Source organism: Gadus macrocephalus, chromosome 4 (assembly GCF_031168955.1).
Source record: "Gadus macrocephalus chromosome 4, ASM3116895v1".
Lineage (NCBI taxonomy): Eukaryota > Metazoa > Chordata > Actinopteri > Gadiformes > Gadidae > Gadus > Gadus macrocephalus.
The window spans coordinates 33,621,868-33,640,249 of NC_082385.1; the positions used below are offsets into that span (position 1 = coordinate 33,621,868).

At 45.5% G+C, this 18,382-nt stretch overlaps 5 protein-coding genes across 7 annotated transcripts in view; all 5 read left to right on the forward strand.

Moving 5' to 3' along the window:
* Positions 1-18,382, forward strand: part of LOC132455372 (E3 ubiquitin-protein ligase TRIM39-like) — a 66,941-nt gene that overhangs the window by 3,272 nt on the left and 45,287 nt on the right. Inside the window, exon 1 of one of the 2 annotated variants that reach the window (XM_060049212.1) lies at positions 15,174-15,280. The exons of the other annotated variant lie outside the window; for it this stretch is intronic. The gene's annotated coding sequence lies outside the window, so the exon portion shown is untranslated. Of the gene's footprint in view, positions 1-15,173; positions 15,281-18,382 lie in introns of those variants that run through there. 2 annotated transcript variants of the gene reach the window in all.
* LOC132455382 (E3 ubiquitin-protein ligase TRIM39-like) lies at positions 1,629-4,276 on the forward strand. The gene is made up of 2 exons (XM_060049229.1): positions 1,629-1,887; positions 1,995-4,276. Exon 2 carries the CDS (start codon positions 1,997-1,999, stop codon positions 3,611-3,613), a length of 1,617 nt encoding a protein of 538 aa, XP_059905212.1. The 5' UTR covers positions 1,629-1,887; positions 1,995-1,996; the 3' UTR covers positions 3,614-4,276.
* On the forward strand, positions 7,479-11,276 carry LOC132455410 (lymphocyte antigen 75-like). The gene is made up of 7 exons (XM_060049283.1): positions 7,479-7,816; positions 7,978-8,016; positions 8,123-8,408; positions 8,730-8,869; positions 9,695-9,914; positions 10,328-10,497; positions 10,841-11,276. The coding sequence occupies exons 1-7, from the start codon at positions 7,783-7,785 to the stop codon at positions 10,906-10,908; spliced, it is 957 nt and encodes a 318-aa protein (XP_059905266.1). The 5' UTR covers positions 7,479-7,782; the 3' UTR covers positions 10,909-11,276.
* The window catches only part of LOC132455373 (E3 ubiquitin-protein ligase TRIM39-like), a 61,845-nt gene continuing 58,609 nt past the window's right edge, over positions 15,147-18,382 (forward strand). The window contains exon 1 of the mRNA XM_060049217.1: positions 15,147-15,280. The gene's annotated coding sequence lies outside the window, so the exon portion shown is untranslated. The remainder of the gene's footprint in view (positions 15,281-18,382) is intronic.
* LOC132455370 (zinc finger protein RFP-like) lies at positions 15,160-17,416 on the forward strand. 2 transcript variants are annotated; one of them, XM_060049209.1, is made up of 2 exons: positions 15,160-15,280; positions 15,389-17,416. In XM_060049209.1, the coding sequence occupies exon 2, from the start codon at positions 15,391-15,393 to the stop codon at positions 17,035-17,037; it is 1,647 nt and encodes a 548-aa protein (XP_059905192.1). In that variant the 5' UTR covers positions 15,160-15,280; positions 15,389-15,390; the 3' UTR covers positions 17,038-17,416. The 2 variants fall into 2 exon arrangements, with proteins under 2 accessions (XP_059905192.1, XP_059905193.1); XM_060049210.1 differs by having other exon boundaries at positions 15,174-15,280; positions 15,449-17,416.

Here is an 18,382-nt window from a genome sequence, read left to right on the forward strand (position 1 = left end):
TTCAAATCACCCAAAGGATTCCTGGAACTGTTGAGTCACCGTTTATTAAAACTGCTTATGAACCGTTTATAAAAAGAGAGAGAGAGAGAGAGAGAGAGAGAGAGAGAGAGAGAGAGAGAGAGAGAGAGAGAGAGAGAGAGAGAGAGAGAGAGAGAGAGAGAGAGAGAGAGACAGAGAGAGAGAGAGACAGAGACAGAGACAGAGAGACAGAGAGAGAGAGAGAGAGAGAGAGAGAGAGAGAGAGAGAGAGAGAGAAGGCTTTGAAGTCCTGCCTAGTGTGTTTTATCTCTTACTGCCAAACCCACCTGGAGCCACATCAGAGAGTCGCAGTCCTGAAGAAACATTGGCTGGTCGAGCCTATGGACCGTCTGGAAGACGGGATGTGTAAGAAACACAATCAACCTCTGGAGCTCTTTTGCATTACGGATCAGGTGTGTGTATGTCAGTTCTGCACAGAGGGTGACCACAGGTCCCATCCTGTTGTACATCTAATGGAGGAATATGAAGTGAAGATGGCCCAGCTGGGGAAGATAGAGGCTGAAGTTCAGCACCTTGGAGAGCGACAGTGGAAGACGTCTCCCACTCTGTCTGCGGCGGCTATCCTCGACACACCAGCCACCAAGCCGACGCCATATACACGTTGTATTCATTTAACACCTTCATGTTATTCAACGATGCAATTCTATTTATACTGTGTGTGAGAAAGAGACCGCAGACGACTCTTACCTGAATGGCAGATCAAAAGAATGAAAGAAAGAAAGTAATTTGTGCCTTAATCATGCGATGAAATGCAAAAAAGAGAATCTTGTCTCACAATATTAAATAAGTAGTCAAATTAAGTGTAGTACAAAAGAGTAGGATTAGGGGCCCACAAAGAAGGTCCCGCCCCTCTGTGCTGATACCCGCTCCCGCCACTGGGTGTCGCTCACAACACTGATTATGGGACTGCTGCTTGTATGCGCCAGGGCACAGGTAGTAGACTATAGTGAAGACAAGTCAAACGTTTAGTCACACATATGTAATGTGGATGAAAAACAATACTTAACACAATCCTGGATGAGCTAGAAAGGAGAGCAGACATAGGAGATAGGAGCGGAAGGAGAGAGGAGAAACTAAAAGGAGAGATAACAAGACAAAGTCACAGTACTCACACACATGGGGAGAATCTTGACATGTAGTAACTGACCTTTGTCTTACACATGTTGGGTTGTTGTATGGTGTATATTAAGTCAATGACTCATCAGCTGTTTTTCCATTTTTATTAACATCAGAAAAGTATTTTTACATTCGATGATGTTGGCATTCATGATTCCGAACTATAAACGAACAATTTTTAGATGATAATGAAATAAAATCCTGAAACCATGCTATAAATGACTGCAACCATAAACAATTGTATAGCAGTAAACCTTAAAAGACTCGAGAAAACAGACAATGAAGAATATAATGTTATCTAATAATTTAGAATGGGTTATCATTTATAATAGTCAGGGTTCACTTCCTATGGTTTGCATCTGCCAGTTTGATTATGGGACTGCTGCTTGTATGCGCCAGGGCACAGGTAGTAGACTATAGTAGAGACAAGTCAAACCGGTATTTACATATATGTAATGTGCATGCAAAACATGCACAGTAACTGATCTTTGGCTCTCTCTTAACTCCAGAAAGAAGAGAAAACACATCAACGCATTTGAAGAGGCCGACACAGTGAATGAATGAAGTGCTGCACTCACGTGCCGAAGGGGCGGAGCCAGGTGTTAGGAGAGGAGGGGAGAGGACGTCATGTTGAGGAAACGAAACCTAAAGCACCCCGACGGGCAAACAGTTCTCTCTTTCAGGAGATAATAACACGCATTAAATAGTCCGACAGACAGAAACAACAACAAGGTGAGTAAAGCAGCACAACTTTGAGATGAGTTAAAAACACTTTTGCAGTTAGGAATAACAAAAATAATGGGATTGCTCAATCCATAAACCTTGTCGTCTGTGTCTAGGAATGGCCTGCGCCGACGCTTCCTGGTCTGAAGAGAACTTTTCATGTTCCATCTGTCTGGATGTGTTAAGCAATCCAGTTACCACACCATGTGGACACAACTTCTGCAGAACCTGTATTACAAAGTACTGGGATGAAGAAGTCAAGTGCCCCTTTTGCAATGAGCTTTTCAACACAAGACCCGATGTACGTGTCAATATCCTCTTATCAGAGATGGTTGATCGGTTTGGAACTTCTGTACGAATAAAAGAGCAGCCTTGTTTTGGACCAGCTGATGTTTCTTGTGACGTCTGTACTGGGAACCAGCTGAAGGCTGTGAAGTCCTGCCTAGTGTGTTTTATGTCTTTCTGCCAAACCCACCTGGAGCCACATCAGAGAGTAGCAGTCCTGAAGAAACATCGGCTGGTCGAGCCTACGGACCGTCTGGAAGACAGGATGTGTAAGAAACACAACCGACTTCTGGAGCTCTTCTGCCAGACTGAACAGGTGTTTGTGTGTCAGTTCTGCAAAGAGACAGACCACAAGTCCCATCCTGTTGTATCTCTAAAGGAGGAGTATGAAGTGAAGACGGCCCAGCTGGGGAAGATGGAGGCTGAAGTCCAGCAGATGATCCAGGAGAGACTAAATAATATTCAGGAGATTGAAGACACAGTTAACCGCAGCAAAGCAGATGCAGACAGAGAGATAGCCGATGGTGTGCACATCCTCACTGCTCTGAAGCGCTGCATTAAAAAGTGCCAAGATGTCCTCAACCAAATGGTTAAAGAGAAACTGAAATCCACTGAGAAACAAGCTGAAGACCTCATCAAAGAGCTGGAGCAGGAAATAGAAGATCTGACCAATAGATGGTTCGAGGTGAACCAGCTGTCACACACTGAAGACCACCTCCACTTCCTCCAGGCCTTCAGATCCCTGAAGGATCCTCCACCCACCAGGGACTGGACCATGGAGGTCCGTCCTCCGTCATACGTAGGGACCTTGAGGAGATCCCTGGATCAGCTGGAGGAGACACTGAACATGGAGATGAAGAAGCTGAGTGATGCTGAACTGAAGAGGGTCCAGCAGTATGAAGTAGATGTGACTCTGGATCCCGATACAGCTCATCCCTGTCTCATCCTGTCTGAGGATGGGAAACAGGTACATGATGGAGGTGTAGTGAAGGCCCTCCCAAACAACCCTAAGAGATTTACACAGGTTCTAAGTGTTCTCACGATGCAGAGCTTCTCCTCAGGGAGATTTTACTTTGAGGTTCAGGTTAAAGACAAGACTGGATGGACTGTAGGAGTGGCCAGAGAGTCCAACAACAGAAAAGATCTGATCATAGCAACCCCTGAGACGGGTTTATGGACTCTTTGGTACAACAATGATGTGTTGTTATTTAGAGATAACCCTGCTGTCCGTCTCCCTCTGAGAGCCGAGCTCCAGAAGGTGGGGGTGTTTGTTGATTATGACGAGGGTCTAGTCTCCTTCTATGATGTGGAAGCCAGGGTTCATATCTACTCTGCTACTGGCTGCAGCTTTACTGAGTCTATCTATCCATTCCTCTGCCCAGGCAACCATGATTATGGAGGTAACAACTCTGCCCCCCTGATCATCTTACCTGTCAATCAAATAGATTAGGAACTTTGTTTGTTAATAAAATAATCAAACGACCAAAACAACTATTGTTGTTTCATGAATTAGAATCTCTACCATGTGAGATCTGAGAGAACTGTATTCATATCTTACTGCTGTCATATAACAAGGAGTAATTCAGTAGGAAGTGAACCCTGACTATTATAAATGATAACCCATTCTAAATTATTAGATAACATTATATTCTTCATTGTCTGTTTTGTCCAGTCTTTTAAGGTTTACTGCCATACAATTTTTAATGGTTGCAGTCATGAATAGCATGGTTTTAAGGTTTGATGTGTATTTCATAATCATCTCAACATTATTGTTAGTTTATACTTCGTAATCATGAATGCCAACATAATCAAATGTAAAAATACTTTTCTGATGTTAATAAAAATGGAAAAACAGCTGATGAGTCAATGACTCTTAATGTCCACCATACAACAACCCAACATGTGTAAGACAAAACGTACAGTTGCTACATGTCAAGCTTCTCCCCTTGTGTGTGAGCACAGTGGGGGGGGGTCGCTGACCTGCAACCCCTGTTTGAGCGTCTCCTTTGAATAACTCAGCCGCCGCCGATCGGGGTTGCCCCACTTGTCATCACTCCTCTCTCCGTCTCCAGGCGTCCCCCGTTATATGGATCTTAGCCTCCAGTTTGGAGAGGGTACCAGGGCTCACTCCAAATAATGCCGCAACTTGGTTTTGCAGAACGCCAGCTTGAAGTTGCCCAGTCAGGCACCTGCTTGGCAGCACCTGGGCGTACCAACAGCTCAAAACAAGTGTCAATAGCAACCGCACAATAACCTGTTTGGCAATGGCAGAAAAGATTTTGCATATTTTTCATGGGCGCAACCCACACACTGAGCGCTGCTGCTCATCCCACAAATGCCTGTCCCTTACAATGGGGCGCCATTTGAAAGGGAGCTAAACAGGCTTTCCAACGGTATAAGATGTATTGCTCATTTAGGGATATGAAACGCACAGCATACTTGGATCTGGCATTGGCAAGCATTTAATGCTCAAGCTCAGATCCTTGCTGAGGTTTTCCAGCCTTGATCCAGAGTTTATAAGCTTCACAAGCCTCAGTATGATCCATCGCTACATGCTCATTCCAGCCGGGTCCACTGTTAGACTTCTTGTTCTGTGTGTCATGTTTATGAAAAGGTTTACCACCATCATACAGGGCCGACACCACATTGTCATACATGGAACAGAGGTCTCTCTCATGCCCTACCCTCGTACAAGTGGCATCTTCACACAAAATAGCTTCTTTAGGCAGATGTATATTACTTAGTACACTACAATTACCCTTGGATGCATTTGTTGTTTTGACATATACATAAGGAGAGGGTGCACTGTACTATCTGCGTACACCCCTTCTGTAGTCGAAGAAAGTATCCCAATTGAATGGCAATGGTTTGAATTTCGTTTAATGGGGTCCATGCACAGAATCTAAAAGATTCTCCCCATGTGTCTGAGTGCCGAGACTTTGTCTTGTCAGCTTCCCTCTCCTGTCCTCCATCCTCTCCTCTCTCTCCTCCTTCTTCTCTCTCCTCTCCTCCTCCTCTCCCTCCTCCTTCTTCTCTTTCCTCTTCTCCTCTCTCTCCTGCTCCTCCTCTCTCTTCTCCTCCTCCTCTCCTCTCCTCTCTCCTACCGCTGCTCTCCTCTCTAGCTCATCTAGGATTGTGTTCATTGTTGTCGTACGTGGAAACACACTATGTGTGTTCACATGTCAAAGGTCAACACATTTAGATTTCTGAATCTAAAATAATTGTACAGTTGAACTCCCACTGGGGGAGTCCAGCTCTAGTGGATCACTGTGGTGCAATGGCGCTCACGCTCGTTATAATAGTAATAATTAAACCTTTATTAAGGCCCTTGGGGAAATTCCTTCCCTGCATTTAACCCATCCAGGTGCTACTATTACTAGTACCACACTCGGAGCGTGCAGCCACAGAGTACGGCGCTCAGGGGTGCAGGTGCCTTGCTCAAGGGCACCTCAACGTCGTCTTAGGTGGGAGTAGAACCTACCATCCTCTAATTATTGGTCGAGCCACTTAACCGCTAGACCACCAATACTTTTAGATTATCATCAACTGGATTTTTCTTTTTTTATGTCAACAATCGAGACTTGCTATGAAGTTGGGGGGATCACACCATGAGAGGAGGAGGATGGTCCGGATCTGCGGCGGTCCGTTGTGAAGGAGCTGTGCAGCTCCACATCATTCCAGTTCAAGAATCAAGTCAATCCTTATAAGGAAGAGACGGTGGAGAGGAGGCGGAGCATGTGGGTGTGCAGGACAGAGAACTCAGGGGGATGTGGTGCATTCTGATTGGATGTAGCGTATGGAATATGGACACGCAGGCACACACACACACACACACACACACACACACACACACACACACACACACACACACACACACACACACACACACACACACAGTGTTTAGGCAAAAAATATCAATAAAAAAATTGAAATAATGTACCCGCTGCTCAGAGGCTAAGTGGAGCCACTTGTGTAGTGTGTGTGTGTGTGTGTGTGTGTGTGTGTGTGTGTGTGTGTGTGTGTGTGTGTGTGTGTGTGTGTGTGTGTGTGTGTGTGTGCACCGTGGCGACGCCTGCAAAAGAAAACAAACAAACAAATGATTAAAAACAACACAGAATGAAACAGGCCGTCTCTTCCTGCCCAGGTAACTCAGTGTGGGGCCCCGTCTAAAGCTTGGGCCCCACTACACGCCGTCTTCAACCTGAAGCCATCATTAAACCATCGAGCAGTGCACGTTGAACCAGTGGCGTGCGCCGCTCGCCCAGTCTGCGGACTCACATGACCGCCGTAGTCTTCTGGGAACACAAATCTAGAGACGGAGGAGGGACGGACGGCCGCAGTGTGCTGCTCGCCCCGCACTAGAGAGAGGGTGTCCTCCCACGATGTCCCGACACCATCACAGTGTTACAGGACAGACATGGACGCCGTACCGCGGCTCGCCGCTGGTGCTATTCGTACAGCGATCCGCATGGAATGAAAGCCAGGAAGACCAGAAAGAAAGAACACGGTGTCCACCTCCGTCTGTGAAGGCCACACTCACTCCACTGTCTTTGTTGTTGACTCACTGGCACGGTGATGCAGCATTACTCCAGCTCTGCGGTGATGCAAAGTGGCGTGCGTGTGCGCTGTTGTTGTTGCTGACGATCAACTGTCTTGTTGTGGACGTTATTCAGTTTTGCATATTATTTGGTGAGTGTTTGGGCGTTGGCCGTTGGTGCAGTTCGTTACTGAAGGCCCGGACTTCAACCCCACGACACGCTACTGCTTAACAGTAGCGTGCACGTTTGCACAGATGCAACCGGACTCGTTCATTCGAGTCCATTTTTTTTTCTGCTGAAGAATTAGCATCAAACGGGTCAAAACTATATTGTCTGTCCCCATTGTCCCTTTTGTAACTGTGATTGAGGTCTACACAAATGAAATCAAATTGAGTTTTATGAACATGAGCCAATATGATGGCGATTTGAATAAGGAAAGCCTCAGCCACAACAAGGGGTATTTTCAACCATAATTCCCGTTGTTGTGAGCATAGTGTTTTACTAGGCCCCATTGTCATGACAGAAGATGCATCACTATTTCTATTGCTGCGCTGCACACGGCGCTGTTTTTAGAGTCAGTTTGGTTGAGTTTCATCTACGAACGCGTTGCATGCGTTCGTTCCATGACCTTTTCTCCCCTAGACGTACCGGATCAACTGATTTCCTCACCAAGCACTGCCATTCCACACCTCCCGATGAAGATCATGGAAACCTGTTTTTCATACACTCGAAATAAGCTGCCGGTCGGCTGATGTATTTGCAAATGAGAAGGCAAATCTGTCACTGAAAATAGATGTAAATGCTCACACATCCCAGGAGGACGGCGGAGCTCAGCTAGTGAGTATCCTCTTCAAACTGGAGTTACAACGTTAATCGGATCTCCAGCACCTCTGTACTCGCGACCTCCTCATTGGTTGAACTCCACGGATTACAGTAGTATCATTAATAAGTAGTTATTGTAACATTTAAGCGATTTATTCTTTTCACTTTGATCTGATTATTCGATCGGGGGGTGTGTATCTAGACTAGAGGCTAGCGTCATCAATAAGTTAGTCACTGAGGATTTTGTTTCTGCAGTACCATGGGGTCCAGTCGTCTCATCTGCAGTTTCATCGGTAGGTAATCCACATTGTTGGTAATGGTACCTTTGGTATTAGCTGAAGCACCTTTACCTCGCCCCCCCCCCCCCCCCCCCCCTCCCCTCCCTTCCAATCACAGAACACCCTGTCCTGGTTTTATCCCTGATGTACCGATCATGTATTTCCTCATGCACCAGGTGTTCTCATCCACCTGCGGGAGTCACCTCGATGTTCAGGTATTTACATGTGAAGCAAGTTATCTAGACACACAAGTCATGCGTTTTTTGAACCGTAGAACGCAACTTGACTAAACTCTGCTCTGTGGTCTCACTCGCTCCCAAGCTGCATCCAGCATTGACGTGCCGCTGAGAGGCGCGGCCGTTCAGTCTTCCACCTATTCGGGCCGGAGCGCTGGACTGGCCATCGATGGGAGCTGCAGCCCTGCTCTGAGGGACAGCTGCGCTGCAACCAATTACACGGTCAATCCGTGGTGGAGGCTCCAGCTGGACGGTGTGTACAGGGTGTCTGTGATCGAGATCACTAATATGCACTCAACAAGGAAGTGGCTCGACGGCGTGGAAATACACATCGGCAATTCACTGGTCAACAACGGCAACGACAACCCGAGGTGAGTCACGATACCAACCTCCTCTCTAATTGGGTTCGACCCCCAGCCAACATGTAGTGGGTTGGATAAAGTGTCTTTGGATGAAAGTTTAAATGACTAAATAGTTAAGAGTGTAAGTCAACCCCCTGTTTCAACTTATTCTGTAATCCCCATGGAGCTACACGGCCACTTTATGATCCTTTTTAAGTAGCCTACTGTCATTGTGAATGAGAAAACTGGTTGGCCGAGTATGGCATGTACATTTTTTAACCCCGGTTTTCTCTAAACGGCAGACTTATTTTAGTTGCAGTGATAAAATGGGATTGATTCTCTCTCCCTCAGGTGTGCCATCATCCACGATGTCCCCGACGGCTTGACTCAGACTGTCCATTGCTGGGGAATGGAAGGAGTGTATGTCAACTTCTACAAGCCCACTACAAACACTACATTCTTGGTGTTGTGTGAGGTCAAAGTGTACGGAGGTAGGAACCCATTCTATCAATCAACGTCATCATTGGTGTGGGGATGGGTGAATGACTGCAACTTTTGGTTAGGGTAACACGGTTTCCGGTTATACCTGTGTGGTTTGGAACCCAACCCGGTTTAATATTATGCAAAGCGACTGTATGGCGTCGGTCGAGAGGTTCTGGCAAATTCAAATGTAGCCTGTTGCTTACATCATCAACTTGTGTTGATGCTAAACATGACTTTTATGACTGCAGACGGAGCAGAAGTGTACGCTGTCTGTTTTCACAGTTCAAGTGTGCTGAGATTTGAGTGTGACCGTCCCTTTTTACAAATAAAGTGTTTCTAAACGTCCCACACAAGTGATTAATTTAGTGTCACTATGACGCTTTTTAACGTTTGTGTCTACCAAAGGCCTTAAAGGGGTTATATCATGCTTTTTCGCCTTTTCCATTCATTTAGATTGTGTGGCTACATACATACATACATCTGTGGCCGTCACAGATGTATGTACTGTATGCATGTTTTATGTCTGCTAAACTAGAAGATCTAAGTCTGAGCCAGGGGGAGTTCCGCGCCCACCGAGAGAAACGCAGAAATCGGTTTTGCAGAAATGAAACAATGTGAGAATAGTATGAGGTATTTCTAACATACATGCATATAACCCTATTCTAGTAGTAGCCTACCCCCAAATGCAATTATTAACCTCAAAAAAGCAGATATGGGATCTTCAGTAGAATATTAGGGAGGGATTAGGTGTCTGGCTCAAAGTTACCTTATTGTACGCTTACAGGGCCAAGAGTGGAGGTCCCTCACCCCAACGCTGTCTTTTGGTCCCCTAGAGTTGGCCCCCCCTCCCCCCTCCATCAGCACTCCGGGGGTGGGGATGAACGTCACCCTGGTGGGGAAGCGGCTGTGCTGGTCAGACGCCCTGTTCTACTGCAGAGACTATCACTGGGACCTGCTGACTCTCAGGGGCCCGGCGGAGCAGGAGATAGTGGACGATCTGGTGGCTCGTGCCCCCTTCCCGCTAACCAGCCATCTCTGGGTGGGCCTGCGCAGGTACTGGCCAGGCCTTACGGCTCAGTTATGGGTCCACGTTGACGCAACGCAAGGGGGGTTCACTGACCAATGACGTCCTTGCCTCCGCCTCAAGAGCCTCCCAAAAAGTGGAACCTTGCGTCGAGGCGACGCCGCAGCGAGGGCTGTGATTGGTCCGCTCACTAAAACCCGGCGCAGAACCAAAACAGGTCCACGACTGCGTCGAAGCGTCTGCGTGGTCGTTATGTTGCGTCGAAGTGGAACCATAACTGAGCCTAAAGTGTCTTTTAAGCATAAAGGTCTGTCCTTATGATCATCTGTCTGTCCATCCGATCACTTGGTCTTCTATTCATTAACATTAAAATAAGCAAAGTTCAACATTTGTCTCTGCTATTCCACCCGGGTAACACTTTAAACTCTTTCCTTGTCTGTAGGTCTATTCTAGGAAGCTCTTGGTTTTGGATGTCGGGTGACCCAATGGACTTCACCCAGTGGGACGAGGCCTCGCAGGAGCCCAGCCCCTGTGGGGGCATTTCCAGCACAGAACGTTCCACATGGAGGCAACGCTTTTGTGGGGAACATCTCAACTTCGTCTGTTTCACAGGTCGGTGTCCAGTCTATAGACCCATAACCAGGTCCCGATCAGCCAAATCGCTGAACCTCCTTCAAATCTGCAGGCTTGCACCAACGTGTGCGACATACAATACACGTACAAGGGACTCTCAAATAAGATCTTATTTTTCACTCAACTTCTTTGAATGTCTGACATGATGAAAAGTTTGAAACAGGTTTGAAGCAAAGAGGTTGAAGCTTCCTTTTTGGGAAAACTGGAAAAATGAAAGATCTCTCAAGTACTAAGCTCCACCTAGAAGTCTGAACAAGGAGTGAAATGAGCTCTTTGTCTTTTGCAGAACTTTTATTAACCTTCTTGTATCTGTTGTCTGCAGGTCCGACAGGAGGGAAAAAGGTGCGCTTCTTTAGTACAACAAGAGTGAAACCAACTTGTAAAAACTAGGTTTGTCTCGCTGGAGAATGCAACTACTGATTCCCAAGTAATCCTGTAGTGAAGATTCTGAATGCTTTAGCACAGAGCTTGTCTGTGGTAGCTAGCCAGTTCTGCATTTTGCTTACAAACTCACGGAAGATGTATATCTATGGAATTAGTGCTGTAATAGCTTGAACGTGTAAAAGCGTAGGTAGAAGTAATTTATTTACTTTAGAATATAATCATTGAACATCCATATGAGCAGATCTGGTTGACGTTGCATTAGTCCTTTGAGTGAAATGTGGAGATTGTGAGAATATGCTATATAAATACTATATAAAATATCGGTCATGTTTTATTTCTATGTCTTTAATTCTTGAAATAAAGAGAACAACTTAGTTTCCTTTGATAAGTTATTGAATGCCTCAACTGTTTCAAAAAAATAATTTCTTCACTGATTGACATTTAGAATGCATATTTCAATATTTAAGGTTTTGTATGGAACAGAGATTTCTGAAATGGAACAGCCAAGGGATTATATTTGGATTATTGCTAACTTGGAAGATCAGCTTTATAGATCAGCTAAAAAGAAGAAAAATTAAAACTTGTATTCACATGATGGATAGCAATAGAATGCTTTCCAGATCGTGTCGTGATGGTATCTTTCATTGAGTGCCATGTAGCCATATCACCATTTTATAGAAACCCATGTATTACAGGATTGATGCAGTTTCGAGATGGTTTAAGTTGATCATATCTTATCATCACACCCACTATCCTTGATGAACCGAGACCATTGTTGAGCTCTCTTGTTCTGTCTCTGCTCTCTCTCTCTTGTTCTGTCTCTGCTCTCTCTCTCTTGTTCTGTCTCTGCTCTCTCTCTCTTGTTCTGTCTCTGCTCTCTCTCTCTTGTTCTGTCTCTGCTCTCTCTCTCTCTTGTTCTGTCTCTGCTCTCTCTCTCTTGTTCTGTCTCTGCTCTCTCTCTCTTGTTCTGTCTCTGCTCTCTCCCTCTTGTTCTGTCTCTGCTCTCTCTCTCTTGTTCTGTCTCTGCTCTCTCTCTCTTGTTCTGTCTCTGCTCTCTCTCTCTTGTTCTGTCTCTGCTCTCTCTCTCTTGTTCTGTCTCTGCTCTCTCTTGTTCTGTCTCTGCTCTCTCTCTCTTGTTCTGTCTCTGCTCTCTCTCTCTTGTTCTGTCTCTGCTCTCTCTCTCTTGTTCTGTCTCTGCTCTCTCTCTCTTGTTCTGTCTCTGCTCTCTCTCTCTTGTTCTGTCTCTGCTCTCTCTCTCTTGTTCTGTCTCTGCTCTCTCTCTCTTGTTCTGTCTCTGCTCTCTCTCTCTTGTTCTGTCTCTGCTCTCTCTCTCTTGTTCTGTCTCTGCTCTCTCTCTCTTGTTCTGTCTCTGCTCTCTCTCTCTTGTTCTGTCTCTGCTCTCTCTCTCTTGTTCTGTCTCTGCTCTCTCTCTCTTGTTCTGTCTCTGCTCTCTCTCTCTTGTTCTGTCTCTGCTCTCTCTCTCTTGTTCTGTCTCTGCTCTCTCTCTCTTGTTCTGTCTCTGCTCTCTCTCTCTTGTTCTGTCTCTGCTCTCTCTCTCTTGTTCTGTCTCTGCTCTCTCTCTCTTGTTCTGTCTCTGCTCTCTCTCTCTTGTTCTGTCTCTGCTCTCTCTCTCTTGTTCTGTCTCTGCTCTCTCTTCCACTGTGCTCCGTAGCACTGGATAAACACTGCATTCTCTTCCCACTCAATCGTTTCTGTCTTACTGTCTCGCTTGCTCTTTCTCTCCTTCTCTCACCCTCTCTGGCTTTAGTTCTCTCTCGCTCTGCAACCCAGCGTTCCCGTGCACTCCATGAGCAGAGTCCTCTGTATTTGGATATTGCACCGACTGCATTTGCCTGCAAGGATTTAAAAGAGCAAACTAAAGCCGTCTTCAACGTGGCCGTTGAAATGCAAATTGAGATAACGAGCAGCCCAGAACTGTTCGTATGCACGGCATGTTATTATGTCTATTATATAATTAAACGTGTTGGTTTATTGTGGGAGAGTGTGTGGAGGAGGGCGGGTTTAAGCCGCCTGCCCTGGACGAGTCTGATTGGACGCTGGTGCTGGGGGCGGCCAATGAGAGCCCAGGTTCATCCAGACACCTCCACCCACACTCTGGGGGTTCTCCTGGACGGCACCCCCCACCAGGACGCGTATCATCTCCAACAGACCTTTTGCAACAAACAGCCACACTAGTTTCTAATTTTCAGTTGGGTGACATTAACCTTCGTATGATAATAATACCAATAGTGTGCTCTGAGCCCCCCCCCCCCCTTACGGCGCCTCTTCTCATTACTAACCTTGGGTCGAGGCGAGGCAGCAGCAAGGGCTGTGATTGGTCCGCTAACTACATCATTTAGGGCCATAGGCTTTGTATGTAAATAATGAAAGTTAAAATATGTAACTTTTAACTCTGCACTACGTCCCCGACCTCACCGGGGACCTGTCGTCCAGCCGCTCCAACAGCTCCACACAAAATTACCTTTGATGGTTTCCATCAAGTACTTATTTGGGAGGCTTTATTTTCTGTCTTTCTTTTCGTTTTGAGGAATTTTGAATGTGATTACTGGAGAGAAACAAGACAGTCTACATGAGGTCTTATATTTACACTTATGTCCTGAAAACGGTGCATAATTTTTTTATAAATGTGTAATGAATGTTACACTTCTTCTTTTTGTGTGTGTGTGTGTGTGTGTGTGTGTGTGTGTGTGTGTGTGTGTGTGTGTGTGTGTGTGTGTGTGTGTGTGTGTGTGTGTGTGTGTGTGTGTGTGTGTGTGTGTGTGTGTGTGTGTGTGACTCACTTTTACCAGCAGGGGGTGCACTAGTACTTCAAACGCAGCAAGCTTTCCAAAAGCAAGAGGAAATCCCCCGCTGACCAGATCGTATCGCTGCCTGCTGCTGTAAGATCTGCTACTCGTGTGTGCATTTTGCGCGTGCACATCGGGGAGAGTTCCTACAGCAGCGTAGCGCCAATGAACAGCTCTTTGCTCTCTGTCTGTTTCTGTTGAAAATCGGATCGGGGTTGGTTAAAAAGTATTCGGGGAAGCCCCGGAAGCCCAAATAGATCTACAACGATGATCCCAGTTGTAAATAACCATCGAATCATGTCTATATTCTGCACCGGCTCTCTCTTAACTCCAGAAAGAAGACAACACACATCAACGCATTTGAAGAGGCCGACACAGTGAATGAATGAAGTGATGCGCCCACGCACCGAAGGGGCGGAGCCAGGTGTGAGGAGAGGAGGGGAGAGGACGTCATGTTGCAAGAGAGTCTAGCTGCAGACATCCACCCACACGCTCCAGACATCCACCCACACGCACTTCCGCTGCAGACAGAAACATCCACCCACACGCCGGAAATCGGATAATAAAAAATAAAAATCCTAGCACCCTATTGACTGGGGGACATTGAACATTTAGAATCTGAGACAGGATAGTAGGCTATTACATAACAGTAATTCATTAACTTTTATCCGTTATATTACATTTTTCATCTCTTTTACCCCTTTTAACTGAACTAAGTGCTATGATCTCTTAGTTATAAGCAGATTGTATGAACTAAACAGGCAGATCGAATATTTAACGATCGATTTTGTCTATTGAATGATATCACACTTCTCAGCCACCGCTGCGGAGATGAACAGCTGATGGGTGCAACTCTAGTTAAAGCGAAACGAGCTGCGTCAATTAAATTCGTGGTAATTATTTTATCACAACTTAACTCTGTTTTGGACTACAGATGACTGTCAAAAGTCCAAATCTTAAAATCGTTTATGCTCACAACACATCAACAAATCTCTAAAATCGTTTAATAAGACCGACTATAGGCTACACAACGTTTACAAAAAACATTTGCCTATCTTGCAAAAATGACACCTCAGTGTGGATTAAAACAACAAATGCTTCATTTTGGTGTAACGTTCTGTTATTTGTTTGATGAAAAAATCTAAACTTAATGAAACTAATAGATCGGTAAAGAAATGCAAGCCTCGCGCATTTATAATTGTATCGCTGTGTTTTGAATAGTCACCGTGACCTACCATAACCTCCATGTGCAGCTGAGCCGAACGTCACATCTTCGTGCAGTGAGTCCCATTGTTACACCGAAATCTGCGACCCACCGAAAAGTGTGACCCGAGGGGACGCTGTTGAATAATGTGCAACTCGCGCTCCAGACATCCACCAGCACGCAATTTCCGGCGTGTGGGTTGATGTTTCTGTCTGCAGCGGAAGTGCGTGTGGGTGGATGTCTGCAGCCAGACCCCTCTCTCATGTTGAGGAAACGAAACATAAAGCACCCCGACGTGTAAACTGTTCTCTCTTTCAGGAGATAATAACACGCATTAAATAGTCCGACAGACAGAAACAACAACAAGGTGAGTAAAGCAGCACAACTTTGAGATAAGTTAAAAACACTTTTGCAATATAGGAATAACAAAAATAATGGGCTTGCTCAATACATAAACCTTGTCGTCTGTGTCTAGGAATGGCCTCAGCTAACGCTTCCGGGTCTGAAGAGAACTTTTCATGTTGCATCTGTCTAGATGTGTTCAACAGTCCAGTTTCCACACCATGTGGACACAACTTCTGCAGAACCTGTATTACAAAGCACTGGGATGAACAAGTCACGTTCAAATGTCCTCTTTGCAACATGGCTTTCAACACAAGACCTGATTTACAGATTAATACCCTCTTATCAGAGCTGGCCGCTCAGTTTCAAACATCCATACGAGTAAAAGATCAGCTCTGTGTTAAACCGGGAGAAGTTCCCTGTGACGTCTGTACTGGGACCAAGCTGAAGGCTGTGAAGTCCTGCCTAGTGTGTCTTATCTCCTACTGCCAAACCCACCTGGAGCCACATCAGAGAGTCGCAGTCCTGAAGAAACATCGGCTGGTCGATCCTACGGACCGTCTGGAAGACAGGATGTGTAAGAAACACGACCGACTTCTGGAGCTCTTCTGCCAGACTGAACAGGTGTGTGTGTGTCAGTCCTGCACAGAGACAGACCACAAGTCACATCCTGTTGTACCTCTAAAGGAGGATTATGAAGTGAAGATGGCCCAGCTGGGGAAGATAGAGGCTGAAGTTCAGCAGATGATCCATGAGAGACTAAATAATATTCAAGAGATTAAAGACACAGTTTACCGCAGCAAAGCAGATGCAGACAGAGAGATAGCCCATGGTGTGCAAGTCCTCACTGCTCTGAAGCGCTGCATTGAAAAGTGTCAGGATGACCTCAACCAAATGGTTAAAGAGAGACTGAAATCCACTGAGAAAAAAGCTGAAGACCTCATCAAAGAGCTGGAGCAGGAAATAGAAGATCTGACCAATAGAAGCTCAGAGTTTAAGCAGCTGTCAAACACTGAAGACCACCTCCACTTCCTCCAGGCCTTCAGATCCCTGAAGGATCCTCCACCCACCAGGGACTTGACGACAGTGGGCGTCCTTCCTCCGTCATACGCAGGGACCTTGAGGAGATCCCTGGATCAGCTGGAGGAGACACTGAACATGGAGATGAAGAAGCTGCGTGATGCTGAACTGGAGAGGGTCCAGCAGTATGAAGTAGATGTGACTCTGGATCCTGATACAGCTCATCCCTGTCTCATACTCTCTGAGGATGGGAAACAAGTACATGATGGAGGTGTGAGGAAGAAACTCCCAGACAACCCCAAGAAATTTAGACTGGGTAGATGTGTTCACACGAGGCAGAGCTTCTCAGGGAGATTTTACTTTGAGGTCCAGGTTAAAGACAAGACTGGATGGGGGTTGGGAGTGGCCAGAGAGTCCATTGACAGAAAAGATTGGATCATATTGACCCCTGAGACGGGTTACTGGACTCTTTACTTCAACAAGGATGGGTTGGTATTTAATGATAACCCTGCTGTCCGTCTCCCTCTGAGAGCTGAGCTCCAGAAGGTGGGGGTGTTTGTTGATTATGATGAGGGTCTGGTCTCCTTCTATGATGTGGAAGCCAGGGTTCATATCTACTCTGCTACTGGCTGCAGCTTTACTGAGTCTATCTATCCATTCCTCTGCCCAGGCAACCATGATTATGGAGGTAACAACTCTGCCCCCCTGATCATCTTACCTGTCAATCAAAGAGATTCGGAACATTGTTTGATAATTAAATAATCAAACGACCAAATCAACTAATGTTGTTTCCTGAATTAGAATCTACCATGTGAGATCTGAGAGATCTGTATTCATATCCTACTGCTGTCATAAAACAAGGAGTAATTCATTAGGAAGTGAACCCTGACTATTATAAATGTAAACCCATTCTGAATTATTAGATAACATTATATTCTTCATTGTCGGTTTTCTCCTGTCTTTTAAGGTTTACTGCTATACAATTGTTAATGGTTGCAGTCATTTATACCATGGTTTCAGGATTGATGTGTATTTCATAATCATCACAACGTTATTGTTAGTTTATACTTCGTAATCATGAATGACAACATTATCAAATGTAAAAATACTTTTCAGATGTTAATAAAAATGGAAAAACAGCTGATGAGTCAATGACAGTCAATGTCCACCAAACAACCCAACATGTGCAAGACAAAGATCACAGTTGCTACATGTCAAGACTCTCCCCTTGTGTGTGAGTACTGTGACTTTGCCTTGTCATCTCTCCATCCTCTCATCTTAGTTCCTCCTCTCTCCTTCCTCTCTCTTCTTCTGCTCCTATCTCCTATGTCTGCTCTCCTTTCTAGCTCATCCAGGATTGTGTTGAGTATTGTTCAGCGTGCACATTACATCCGAGTAAATACACGTTTGTCTTGTCTTCACTATTGTCTACTACCTGTAGGCATACATACAAGCAGCAGTCCCATAATCAGTGTTGTGAGCGACACCCAGTGGCGGGAGCGGGTATCAGCACAGAGGGGCGGAACCTTCGTTGTTTGTCCCTGATCCTACGCTTTTGTAGTACGCCTAATTTGACAATTTATTTAATATTGTGACACATGATTCTCTTTTTTGCATTTCATCGCATGATTAAGGTACAAATTACTTTCTTTCATTCATTCTTTTGATCAGCCGTTAAGGTAAGAGTCGTCTGCGGACTCTTTCTCACACACAGTATTAATAGAATTGCATCGTTGAATAATATGAAGGTGTTAAATGAATACAACAACGTGTGGGAGACGTCTTCCGCTGTCGCTCTCCAACGTGCTGAACTTCGGCCGACTGATGACGTCACACGCTTTGGACAAGCCACCGACCGCCTGGTTTAGGGAATCACCCCCGGTGTACATACTCCATTTAAAAGACGTACAAACGCGGAACACTTTGCAGGAAGAACTATTTGCACCGAATGAGACGGGATCAGATGAAGAAAGCGTAGAACAAACGAGATCGTTGAACACAAATAGTCCTGTTAAACTAGTAGCCACATGAACAACGTCATGCAGGCTAATAGGCAGCCTGGGCACGTAACGTATCTATGACTAGGTAATTGAGCTAAGCTAGCAGC